This window comes from Rutidosis leptorrhynchoides, chromosome 10, assembly GCF_046630445.1.
Source record: "Rutidosis leptorrhynchoides isolate AG116_Rl617_1_P2 chromosome 10, CSIRO_AGI_Rlap_v1, whole genome shotgun sequence".
Taxonomy (NCBI): domain Eukaryota; kingdom Viridiplantae; phylum Streptophyta; class Magnoliopsida; order Asterales; family Asteraceae; genus Rutidosis; species Rutidosis leptorrhynchoides.
In genome coordinates this window covers 254,875,516-254,888,873 of record NC_092342.1, presented here as the reverse complement: position 1 = coordinate 254,888,873, position 13,358 = coordinate 254,875,516, and the positions used below count along the sequence as shown (strand labels likewise).

The 13,358-nt window shown below is 34.7% G+C and overlaps 2 protein-coding genes across 2 annotated transcripts; one reads left to right on the top strand and one right to left on the bottom strand.

Annotated features, from left to right (window-relative positions):
* Positions 1 to 989: 989 nt before the first annotated feature.
* Positions 990 to 2,933, bottom strand: LOC139873263 (probable ribosome-binding factor A, chloroplastic). Its single transcript, XM_071861196.1, has 3 exons — positions 2,455 to 2,933; positions 1,644 to 1,817; positions 990 to 1,289 (listed from the first exon to the last, which is right to left on the bottom strand). The coding sequence occupies exons 1-3, from the start codon at positions 2,827 to 2,829 to the stop codon at positions 1,143 to 1,145; spliced, it is 696 nt and encodes a 231-aa protein (XP_071717297.1). The 5' UTR covers positions 2,830 to 2,933; the 3' UTR covers positions 990 to 1,142.
* Positions 2,934 to 3,165: 232 nt separating this feature from the next.
* On the top strand, positions 3,166 to 6,049 carry LOC139873037 (peter Pan-like protein). Its single transcript, XM_071860971.1, has 8 exons — positions 3,166 to 3,296; positions 3,391 to 3,457; positions 3,895 to 4,080; positions 4,193 to 4,423; positions 4,553 to 4,645; positions 4,724 to 4,911; positions 5,203 to 5,396; positions 5,698 to 6,049. Exons 2-8 carry the CDS (start codon positions 3,440 to 3,442, stop codon positions 5,802 to 5,804), a joined length of 1,017 nt encoding a protein of 338 aa, XP_071717072.1. The 5' UTR covers positions 3,166 to 3,296; positions 3,391 to 3,439; the 3' UTR covers positions 5,805 to 6,049.
* The last annotated feature ends 7,309 nt before the right edge of the window (positions 6,050 to 13,358 follow it).

Below are 13,358 nucleotides of genomic sequence, written 5' to 3'. Positions count from 1 at the left end.
TTCGTGATGAAGATGAGGAGGTTCATTTTCCAAGGAATAGCGGATGATCTAGCAGACAGTGGAGTGATTCTACCTTATGTCCCGGGTAAGATTCTCAACGGTAACGCGGCTGAGGTTAGCTCCTTCAATTTCTATTCTAGGAGAGGTAAGGGTATACACACTGACAAGGTTGACGGAATGACTTCCCGTCCTGACGAGAGGAATAAAAAACGCTCGTCCAAAGCCGGTTAATCGGATTTAGTCTGTGTTGTCGCTCATGGGGCTATTTTTGTGGTTTTTGTGCTTTGATCATTTTGGCAGTTCTGATCTTCAGTTTTTGTGTTTTGATAGGTTAGTTTGTGTTGTGTGGTTTTTGGCATAGTTGGGCTCGTATTGAGTTAGTGGTTTTTTAGATTTGTCTAGGTTGGTTACTCTCTTCAAGCCTATTGTCGTTTAGTTTGTTTTCTTTTCTTGTACGGTTTAGGATTCTTTCATCTATTGATGAAGTTTCCTTTTATTTTAATAGTATTCGTTATTTTAGCCACAAAAAAAAAATATATAGTATATTAACCGTTGATGCATAATCACTTTCTAGTTTTCATTTGAAGACGGTAATTTAAACCTAATGTAATTATAATTTGGTTGATAGGAGTTGTATGTTACTGTATCTCATAAGGGTCATATCAAAAAAGTTGATTAGTCGGAAAATAGGTCTAATGAGTCGACAAGGTAAAACAGATAGAAAGTTGTCCAAAGTCTATTAAAAGTGCACATAACCTTCTACATAATTGTACTCATAGATTTTAATTATATATACATAGAAGTATTTTTATAACCATACTGAACACGTGAAAAAAATCTTTATATTGTTAGAAATTAACAGCAATGTTTGCAAGTACCAAACCTGACCCGACCCATTTTAACGATTAGTAAGGATGACAATTTTCAACCTAAATCCATTCTGATCCATTACCCAACACTCATGACCCGCCCATCTTACCAAGCATAGTTTTAATGTATGAGGGAAACACACACCATGATTCACATAAATGATAAATGTATTGTACACATTCAGAATTGATTGATGATGAGAACTAACCATAGGAGAGGAAGTGTGCAAACAAGCTTAGTTCGGAAGAAAAAAGCAAAATACCACGAGCCAACTACTTCACATAGATGATGTCATCATCAGGTTCATCATCCTCCCAGTCTTCATCATCTTCATTTGAATTGGTTGACTCATTTTGATCACCCACTAGATTTTCTACAGTCTTCTTCTCACCCTTAATCTTATCTAATATAGCAATCACCTGAACATAAAAATCAGTTATCAAATGGATTGAAAAACATGAATACATATGAGATATTAGTTGCTGATCCTCCTATATTAGAAACCCATTCACCATTACAAATTGCTACATCAAAGCCCTATTGATGTAACGTTCCTACGAGGATATACAATACATAATATATATGTGACAACATGCTGCAGTATATAATGCTATGCAATAAAGCATTAACAATAAATTAAACTAAGTCAAGGAAAATTCAACATAGGAAGCAATAAAAGAATTAGAGAAATTTCTACAAACTTTTTTATAAGGCATGTTATTTGTTTCGACGACATACATACAACTAATATTCAATAATTCATAAATTCTTACCCTGCTTCCTCTCTCTAATGATTCATCTTCGATAAAGCGTATCTCAGGAGTCAACCGTAGTTTCATACGCTTGCCCAATTGACCACGAACATATTTTGCTTTCGACTTTAACCCGGACATGGCTACCTCCTTTCCTCGTTCATCACCAAAAACAGATACATATACCTTAACCACCTACACAACAGAGAGAACAAATGGCCCCCAAATGAGTAACCAAAGTCGTAAAACAACCGTCACTCATTGTAAACGGGTATTAAGGTTGCAAAAAAAACACTACTAGAGGAGTACTTGGTCGAGAAACGAGTACTAGGCAACTCGAGGAGTACTCGAATGTTGACCAGACATTGACCGATTTTGACCAAGTTCTGACCACTTTTCTGAGTAATCTCAAGTTTTGATCCCGAATTTGATTACTTGGCTCAAAGTTCTCCAAAAATCGAGTACTCGCCGAGTAAATTTCGAGTTATGCTACCTTGACTTGTTTCCTAACCTTATTTGGTTAAGTGCATTTAGCACAAGCCCCAACTTTATTAATACTGAATATCGATTAAGTTGTAAACCATATGTTAAGATTTATTGTATATTTACAGATACACAAACTGCTTCCAATAAGAACTCAAATACTATAATTATAATAGTAAGAACCATACCAACTAATCAAATATAGAATTATATGCTTCAAATTATTAGTTTTCAATTCAATATTACCAATTCATTCAATCAATTACACAACAATCAAACCCTAATTGTAGTACTCAGTGATAGTATCAAACATATATATCAAATTCAACAAAAATCTATATTAAAATACCTGTAAATCTGATGAGATTTCAACATCACTAATGGTAGTAATAGAAGACAAGTAGCGGTCAGCACCAAGAGCAGCTTCAGGCAGGATAGCGTACTGTAAAACCTGGTCAGTCAGCAACATATCAGAAAGCTCTCTCTGTATCTGTTTGGCCACCATTTTCACTCTCCTTTCCTTCGCCATACAAATTATTAAATTGTTTGTTTTTTTATATGGTGAGTGAGTGAGTGTGGTACTGAATTTCGCAATAGGGAAATTAATTGAAGGTGTTGATGAAGGTAGGGTCGGTGGAAATACGCGGCAGCATGTTGCGGTGGTTGATGGCGGTGGAAGATGGTGGTGATTGGTGGTGGTAGTAAGGATAGAGTATGGCGGCATTACAGAATTAAATAATTGTTTATCTTCGTTAATTTGAAGCAGATATAAGAAATGAAATGAAGAAAGGAAGGATTGTTTGTAACTGTCAGGATGAAGAAGTTAGTAATATCTTGTTGCCTGGAATCTCGTGTACTGTTATTGCAAATAACTCCTCCAAGATTTGACAAATAGTCAATAGTTTCCTTAGTTTGCTCTCAGTATGAGACCCGCCTTCACGGCCAAATGCTGGGTGGGCCTAAATTCGGGCCCAAAACACAAGGCCCAGAAATAATCGGATCACTCTCTAAACCTAGCGATCCATCCAGCACACCATTAACCTCCTCCGTATACCAACTCCCCATCTTCAACCTGCACGTCGTTAATCTCCTTCATCATCTCGTCATCTTCAAAACCCCTAATTTATCGTCTCTCCTAAACCCCCTTTCAAAACCCTTCACAGCCGCCTCTCTTACACTCATCGAATTCATGTATGTAACTCTATTTTCATGTTTACTTTTCATCAAATCATATTCATCTTTCTTAATTTTTGCATTTACCAATCACTTGTATGTTTATATGCAGTTTGAGTTTTAGGGCACCGATTTAATCACTTATATTTATCTATACATAGATGGCTCGTTTCCGTAATGTAAGTAATTTCAGCTATTAAAGCTTTTATTCTTTATTAATATATGCACGGATACTAGTTTACTGTTATGCTAATCTGGATTTGTATAAATCTGAATTGAACTAAAAAAATTAACCTGAATAGCCAATGGTTTTGACTTTATTTTGTCTTAATGGTTCGTCTAACAATTACAACAGAAAAAGAGATAAATTGATTCACATTTCATATAAGCTAACTATTTTACAGTGATTTAATCGACTATTTATCCTACTAAAGTAACGAATTAATTCTGTTAGGCCGTCGTGAGTTGGTCACACGGCTTTCATTCTGTTAATTCTGTTGTAAGCATTTACATATAATGAATGTGGATTATATTATATAATAAGTTAAAGTTATTATATATATATATATATATATATATATATATATATATATATATATATATATATTTGAATCAGAAAAAGAAGATGGGATTTGTGAAGCCAGCAAAGAAGCAGCCACCACAACAGAACGTCGATCCTGTAACTGGTGATAAAATACCAAGAAGTTTTGTTTTTTCAAGGTTGAAATTACCTGGTTCTCTTAAACAATTGCAAGCCGATTTGCGTAAAATGATGCTTCCGTATACCGCTTTAAACCTAAAGGTAGGTATAAACTTGTTGTTATTTATTAATGTCCGACTGTATGTATGTACTGGTTTATTTTAATTAGTTAACCTTTTTTTTTTTTTTTTTTAATTGGTGGTTTAAACTGCAGGAGAAGAAGCGTAACAACCTTAGAGACTTTTTGAATGTTGCAGGGCCAATGGGAGTTACTCATTTTCTCATGTTATCAAAAACAGGAAGTTCTCCGTATTTGAGAGTTGCACGAACGCCACAGGGTCCCACTCTTACGTTTAAAATTCAAGAGTACTCGTTAGCTGTCGATATTGCTAATTCTCAGTTACGTCCAAGAGTTCCGAAAGATTTGTTTAAAAACTCACCTCTGGTAACTCCCTAGTTTAAGTACATACTTACTGTCATCGTTATGATAAAGTTGTTTTTTTTTTTTCTATGTGGATTGCAGAAGATACCATTAGCTACATATTTAAGGTTTTACTTTTTTTTTTTAATTCAGATTGTGTTGTCTGGTTTTGGGACCGGGGAACAACATTTGAAGCTGGTGACTATCATGTTTCAAAATATCTTTCCTGCCATTGACATTAATACAGTGAGTGTATATCTTTTTAAATTATGTTTGTGTGTGTATCTATAGCTTCTTTTTATAATGCTGGAACACATATTGCAGGTTAAACTATCATCATGTCAGAGAATTGTGTTACTTAATTACAACAAGGACACAAAGCTTATCGATTTTCGGCATTATTCAATTAGATTGCAACCAGTTGGTGTGTCTCGCAGAATAAGAAAGTTTGTGCAAAATCATCAAGTGCCTGATCTCAGAAGCCTTCAAGATGTGAGCGACTTTGTCACAAAGTACGTACCCATCTCTTGCTTGTTATTGTACAAAGTAGTATACATTTCGGTGATTCATTTGAGATGAAAAGAAGATAACTTATTTTGTAGATACGCATATGCCACTAAAAAAATCTAAAAATAAAAAGGTTCAAGGAAGTTCACTCCCATAAAAAATAAAGTTATCTCAGTGGTTTTCTTTCTTATAGTTTGTTTGTGCGTATCAACTTGAGTGAGATTTCAATGGAAATTATACTGATGGATTAATATGATGATCTTTTTCTGATGCAATATTGAATTTTTGTTAAAAAGGGCCGGTTATGGATCCGAAAGTGAAGGAGATGATGAAACGGCAACTGTAAGCTTAGCATCTGATCTTGGTAGAATTAATAAGGCTTGTACTAAAAGTGCTGTGAAGCTTCAAGAAATTGGACCCAGGATGACTCTTCAGCTTATTAAGATCGAGGATGGATTATGTGCAGGCACTGTAATTTTTAGCGAGCAAGGTAACTTATTACTTGCCTAATCACATTACATACTGTATTAGTTATCGTTATTTTTTTTTTCTTTTTTATTTTCTTCTTTTTTTTTTATTTTTTCTTTTTTTTTTATTTATTTTTTTATTTTTTTTATTTTTTATTTTCTTTTTTATTTTCTTTTTTTTTTTTTTTTTTTACTTTTTTTACCCAACTTACACTTGGCTATTAGTATTCAACTATTAATAAGTTGTCTAAATATTATTAAGATAAATTTGTGATCTGCAAATTGCCTATATTACTACTCAGGATTTTCTTTTGTTTATTGCAGGAATTAGTGGTGAGAAGAAAGAGGTAACAGAGAGTGTGGAGCAGGACATGGATGGTGATGATTCAGAAGGAGATGGTGAGGGAAGTGAGGAAAGACAACTCAGATGAATAGCGTAGAATATTTATCTTTCGTGTATTAAATTATCAGATTCACAATACAAATTAATAGGGTATGTTGTTCATTCGCTGCATTAGGAAGTGAGGTATGCAGAACCATTTTTATTTTTTTTTTTTGCAGCTCCTTTCAGGATTTTATTTGAGTGTTGTTTTTTTTTTAGCTAGACACTATAAAAGCTAGTGTCTTCTATAGTCAGCTAAAAGAAACTGATTTTTTGCTCTCGTAAACCGCAATTCATGCCTAGTTTACAAAAGCATGTCGTTAGAGTTAGAGTTAGAATTAGAATTATATGAAACTAGATTTATGAGCTCGTGCGTTGCACGGGGACTCATCCGCAAATATTATTGGTTTTAAACTTATATATGAAATTATGATATTATAGAAAAAGTGTCAAAAGTATTGTTGTGGTTGAATTAGTAAAATATGTTTATATAACCCGCGAAATCGCAGGATTTTTTAAGCAAAGACGTTGAAATTGCATTAGTAGTTAAAGAACTATATAAATCTTGTATGCGTAATTGTTATTATTGTTACGAAGAAAATTCTTTTAATCTGTGTTCAAAAGTAATTGTGAGCGTTCGCGTAAACTAAAGGGTAACATGTATGAAGATTAATTTAAGATCAGATATTTAAGAATGTAATGTACTTACACGTATGTGAAATTACAGTCAACACTTTTGCAAGCGTTAAACCCATAGGTCATTAGTTGTACTTACACAAAATCAATGATTAGAAGAAAGATGGTATCGAGATTGCAATGATCTTGGCTTTTTGGATATGGAGGACACTTTGCATAACACTACAATGGGGCAAAATGTCCCATTGACCTTCTTAAATGTCCCATTGACTTCTTAGATCTTCATTTGACATCAAAGTGAACGATTGTTGATGTGGCATGGCCATCCATTAAAGACATAGCAACACTCAACCACTCAAGACGGCTGACCATGATTATTCAAACTCTTATGGATCATAATCTTAACCGCTTCAACTGCATTACTAATCAATCCCCATGTGCGACCACCACTTGCACAAACACCAACATAAAATAATCATTTTAGCAATGTCTTATTTTTCAACTTCTGTTTTAACAACTATTTATAAGTAAAATGATAGGTTAGTGCATTTGATTTGTAAACATGCAACATACAAAGTTAAAGAGGGAATGGGTCAGATAGGTGAAAAATGAGTCAAACGAATAAAAAACGGCTTATTGCATTCGAGTAAGCACATCATGTTTGTGTTTCTATCGTAAGAAAAGGAAACGATACATGAAAATATGAAACACACTCCTCTGATTGTACATTTATAAAATATTTATTAAAAGCACCATATCTCTAAGAGATGAAACAGATGCAGAGGTTTCAATTTTGGCCCATTTACGTCAAATTTTAAGACATTTGGATGTGTTTTATTTAAAAGGGGTCAAACGGGTCAACCATATAATCTCTTATATCATTCATTATTCCGGTGCAAGTCAGCAGAGGCGGAGACAGGGGGATGCATGTGGATGCTTTGCATCCCCCAACTTTTCAAATAAACGAATTATAGTGTGTTAAAAATTGTATATTAGTTGTCAATATCCCCCAATAATAAACACAAGCATCCCTAAAATATCTCATAATTGCGATGCATATATGAAAATTTTATGTTGATATTTAATTTTTGTGAAATGCATCCCCCATACGGGAATCCTGGCTTCGCCTCTGCAAGTCAGGACACCAAATCATTTTTGAATGTTTGCATCCAGCCCAGTAAGTCTACACCAAATCATTTATAATTCAATCTTTTGGTTTCATACCATTTGACCTCAATGACACATTTGAAGCCTTTCACATTTAACCGAACTTTTCATTTAAAAAGAATCATTTGTAACATTAATTGGAAAACTAAGAAATTAATATACCTTGTATAGATCCATTGACATATGAGGGTAGCTTGATGTAAGATCATCAATAGTATGTATAACACCCCGCCAAAATACCATCTGACGGCGTGTTAATTCCGGTCCCACAGTTAACAGTTACGCCCTCTATATGAGACGTTTAAAGCAATCGCATTTAATTTTATTTAAATTAATAACTTTCAAAAACAAAAGTCAGAAATCCCAAAATAGAAACACTGTTGTGATCGTAACCACAAGCCAACAGTATTTAAACAGTATAAAAGTTTTAAATGCGAAAGTAAATAATGTTCTTTAAAATCAAATGCTGACTCCACGGCCAGACATGCAGCAAACACAGCGGAAGCATACCTCTTAAGGACCTGAGAATACAACACGCAAAAACAGGTCAACAAATAATGTTGGTGAATCTACAGGTTTAAAGTAACGTAACAATGTCTGAAAAACAGTTATCAGAAAAATAGTTTAATTTCATTGACCACAAGATTCTATCGCAAGCATAAACCGAGCACCTGAATACTAGCATTAACCCGAGTATAGAAACCACTACACCCGACCTTACCACGTAAAATGTTATACATTGTTCATATGTATTAAATGTTCAAAGTAAATGCACCACTGCTTTTATAGTGGGTGAGGTTGTCAACCTAACGGATCCGTCCATCTAAATTGTGCCTACCAAATGGTATTAAAAGTATTCAAGCTAGAGGCTTTTTGAACAAACTCAATATGCATATGTGTAGTACTCATGTCAATATAAAGCATTTGAAAATGTAAATATAACAGCGTGTATTCTCATCCCTGAAAACATGTAAAAAGCGGGACTGTAGACTCACCTTCGAATAAGCTCGGAATGAAAGACAAATGACTTGTACGGTTTAGACCCGAGTAGTGTAACCTAAGTATACGTATGTAGGTTGGTCAATATATGTATCTTATATAAGTGTGGTTTCATAGTGTACGTTATCTTATTGCTCGACTCGACGCGATTTAAAGTAAAAGTCAACTATATCATGCAAGTCAAACAAAGTCAACCGAAGTCAAACCGAAAATCAAACTTGGTCAATGTAGTCAACTAAAGTCAACATCAGTAGGTTCATGTCAAATATTGGTTAACATGTCAAAACTAAGTCATACAATACGTTTTAGGTCATGAATAATCATTTTCACAATATCAGTTTATCGTCATGCACCAAATTTACGAACACGTAGCACACTTAGCACAATATCTCATAGTACAAAATTCAAGTAAATATGACAAACTCCAGATCATAATTAGACTCAAAATCAATTCCAAAAAGTCTGGCCAGGGACTCATACGACAATTAAAAGTCAGGAATCAGAAGGAATACATTTGGGGTTTGCCAGGTCAGTTTCTGACCGCGCACTGATTTCATTTCGGCTATAACCGGAGTTAGAAACATGAAATTGATACAAGACCAGTGGCCATAGTTCAAGGACAAATCAAAGTAACACATATCAAAAATCTAGCCACTTTTGTTTAGCCAATTTGTACAGTTTATTCGTGCAAGTTGAACATTCAGTTTTCAGTTTAAATCAGAATTCACATAAAGTATGGCTCTATTGTGCCCAATGCATAAGGTTTCAGAGATTGACATAAACTAACAATTATTCACATATCATATTAAGTTTTATTTTCCAGAAGCATACATGCTCAATCAATATACAAAATTCACAAAGTACAAAACCGTGTTCAATTTACAGATTCAATTCCCATTTCGTTAGTCACATTCGCATACGATTATCTGAAGATCTAGATACAATTAGCCTATGATATCTACATGAAAGATGAAGTAATTCACGTCTATTTTTCAAATATGCAAAGCTTCAATCACAGAAGTTAACACATTTTATCATACAAGGTTATTTTCATGCAAGTGCTGTATAAAAGTTCATTTACACTAATTCTAGCATATCTCGGGCTATACATAAGCAAACGACATGATAACCTAGTCTAACTTGAGTGTTTTTAAATTATCTTTCCAGTGGTATAAGTCTCACATGCCAATTCATTTTCTATCAATACCAGATTTCTGATCAAGCAACAATAACACAACGATAATTCAAATCGACATAACTTAATCATACGGAAACGAAATCAAGCGAATCCAAAGCCTAAACTCAATAGTTTTTCGCAAGGAATCTGATTATAACATAATAATTAACATTTGAAAAACTTAAAATCACTGATCATGCAATAACAAATTCGTTTTTAAACCCTAGCGCATCAAACAATCAAAATAACGATTACAATTAACACGTATGCGTATAGACTTGAGCAATTGACAACATAACTATGAAACTTTATAAAAATCAGATTTTTAAGAATTAGGGTTCATGCAATTATACCTTTGATCGCTAAAAGAATTATATCAACGCGTAGAGGAGATCGAGAATTGCAACTTTCGTGTTCAAGGTTTAATCTAAAAATCAAAAATTTATGGTCGACGGTTTTGGGGAGATGGAGAGAAGAAAACTGCGTTATATTTTTATTAATGCTATTTAGGTTAAACACAAGCCTTAAATACTAGCCCTAATTATCCTAAATTGCACATAAGTCCCTCCACTAGTCAAAAATTAACAAAATAAGGGGGTGAGGGGGAGGGGTCGGCCGAATGGGGCCCACCATGGGTTCCCGGGATCTCATTTTGTAATCCAGTGTATTCGTGGTCCGTTTTAAGTGTCGTTTTGTCGTACCGAAGGCCCGGAACGCTAATCCGATCGTTAAACGCAACCAATCGCTTAATTTATTAAAATCCCAATAAATTAAATATTTTAAAAAGTTAATAATTAATAAAATTAATTATTAAAATAAACCCGAGCATTTCGTTGCTCAAAAATCTATTATCAAAATCGTATCGTTTTTATCGTATTTTATTATCCGAAATATTTATTTGAATTAATATCAACCCATATCAATTATTGAAACCCTCCAAAGGTCAAGTACGCATTTAATACATGTAAACACATAAAAGTTAAATAATCGCCGTTAAATAAACTAACGGAAGGTTAACGAAAGTAACGGAAAAATCAGGGTTGTTACATTACCCACCTGTTATTGAAAATTTTGTCCCGAAATTTTAGTGATCGTCCGCTGAAGTGGTTTCCTCGGGAAACAATTGCGGATACTTCTGCCTCATCTGGTCTTCACGCTCCCACGTGAACTCTGGTCCTCTTCTCGCGTTCCACCGAACTTTAACGATAGGAATTCTGCTTTGCTTCAACTGTTTGACCTCTCGGCCCAAGATTTCAACAGGTTCTTCAATGAAATGAAGTTTGTTGTCGATACGTAGTTCCTCTAAAGGAATAATCAAATTATCATCGGCTAGGCACTTCTTTAGATTGGATACATGGAAAACGTCATGAATACCGCTGAGTGCTTGTGGTAGTTCCAATCTGTAAGCTACAGGTCCAACTCTTTCTGTGACACCGCTAATTTTTTTTTTTTTTAAACGTACGTGGCGGAAGCATTATATTATTTAAATAAGATATCAACATTTGTACAAACCGATATCACGTGTCATTACAACAAATTCCATACGTAACTGAAAAAGACGTAAATACATTAAGTTTTCAAAAGAACATAGTTCAAACTATAAAAGACCACATCAGAGTTAACCCTGTCAAACATAACATCACCATGCCTGTCTTCTCCCAAAAGCACTATCTACAAAAGCTATCAACCTGCAGGGAGGAGATGGAGGGGAATTAGCACGAAGCTAAGTGAGTACGACTAACTACAGACCATAGCATACATAAGTGTTATACTAATCATGTCACAATAGTCTAACACACAAACATCACCCAAGTGCCGTCTACAGAGACTCTGGCGGCTCGGCCAAACCATTAACCACCAGCTGATCGGACTGGGGTTTACCAGAAGTTCCTCCACCACCGTATGTATATACATAATCCACACGCGACGGACGCGTCATTCACATATATATACACCACGGCTGTCTAGGCTACCACAGAGGAACCCAACCCGCAGGTTGATCTCTCCTACCGAGGCTACCACACAATAGGGACGGACTGGGCTCCAGCAGACAAGCATCAACTAACATGCAGTCATCACAACAACTAACTAACCACAACAATAAGTATATCTAACAAGCATGGCAATCATAATATAACATGCTTCTATATACTATATTCTCCAATTAGTCCCACTCACCAAATACCAGTAAACAAGAAGGTGTTCAGCTATCTAATCACTGAACCTTCTCTTTCTCCTTTTCTCCTGAGAAATACATATACACGAGTTAGTTTATGTCCATAAATACCAAATTACACAATACAGAAAATTTTGTCAGAAAACTGTCCGCTAAAAATTTTCTGCTTAACACTTATGCACTTTCAAAATTTACATCCTAAACACCAAAATACAAACGGGCAGCATAACGGCTAAAAATCAACACTTAGGTAAAATATTATGCCCTGGACACTCAGTCGGTCGACTGATGTAACATCCCGCCTTTTTCCGTTTACCTTTCCGTTATACTATTTTAAACTCCGTTATATGTTTATAACATCTCCCGTTAATACGCGTTTTAAATTATCTCGTTTAGGTAATTCACGCACCCGTTTCCAAAGTTGAGGGACTAAGTTTGACAAAGGAGCAAAGAGGTGACTAGGTCAAATAGTCAACACTCTTCCTCCTCCATTCATTATTTCTTTTCTTTTCCATTTTTCTCTATTACTTTCACAAATTCTCTCAAACACCATTTCAAAGATTTATCATCTAATCAAAATCTAGCAAGCTTCAATCTAAACTAATTACATATTTGGAATCCTCTCATCTTCCTCTTCGATTCCATACCGATTTTATCAAGTTTGGGTAACTTTCTAAAATCACTAGATTTTGTGTTCTTGATGTTTTTAACTTATAAAGTTGTTAATTAGTGTCTATGGCTCAAGTCTAACATGATTATATGATTTATATGCTCGATTTCGTTATTTGAAGTAACTAGCTTGAATATGAACTTTGGTGTGTTTGATTTGGTAATTTGGTTGCTTAAATGTTGTTGTTATGGTAAAGTTCAAGTATTAAATGTGTTACTAGTAGCACTAGCTTCAATTTGATGTGTGGGTTGTTTTAGAAAACTTCATAAACTTGATTATTGGTTTTGGTGGATTTGGATTAGGGTTTGATGAACTTGAAATGAACTGTTGATGCTTTGAATGACATGAAATGTTATTTGTAAGTGTTAGGTTGTATTGTATGCTTGATCACCTTCGAAACGGCATATCATTCATGTAAATTGGTTGCCGAATCATCGAATTTCATTTATGAACTTGAATGCATTTAATGAGGAGCTTTGAATGTGATTTTGGTTGTTGTAAATGTAAAAGTGATTGATGAAATGTGTTTAGTTGTTTTCCTTGTCAAAATACCTTTCCGATGATATAAGATACATGCTTTGGTTGTTTGCGGGTCATAAATGGTGATTGTTTGAAGTTAGGTTCGTGCATAAAACTTAAAAACTGACAGTTTTCTCTGCACAGGTAATGGCGCGGCGCGCCATATACCCGCGCGGCGCGGCGCGCCAAAGTAGGCTGTCTAACTTTGTCCATTTTTGGAAAATGTTTGCTATGCTACGCACCTCCGATTCACATGTAA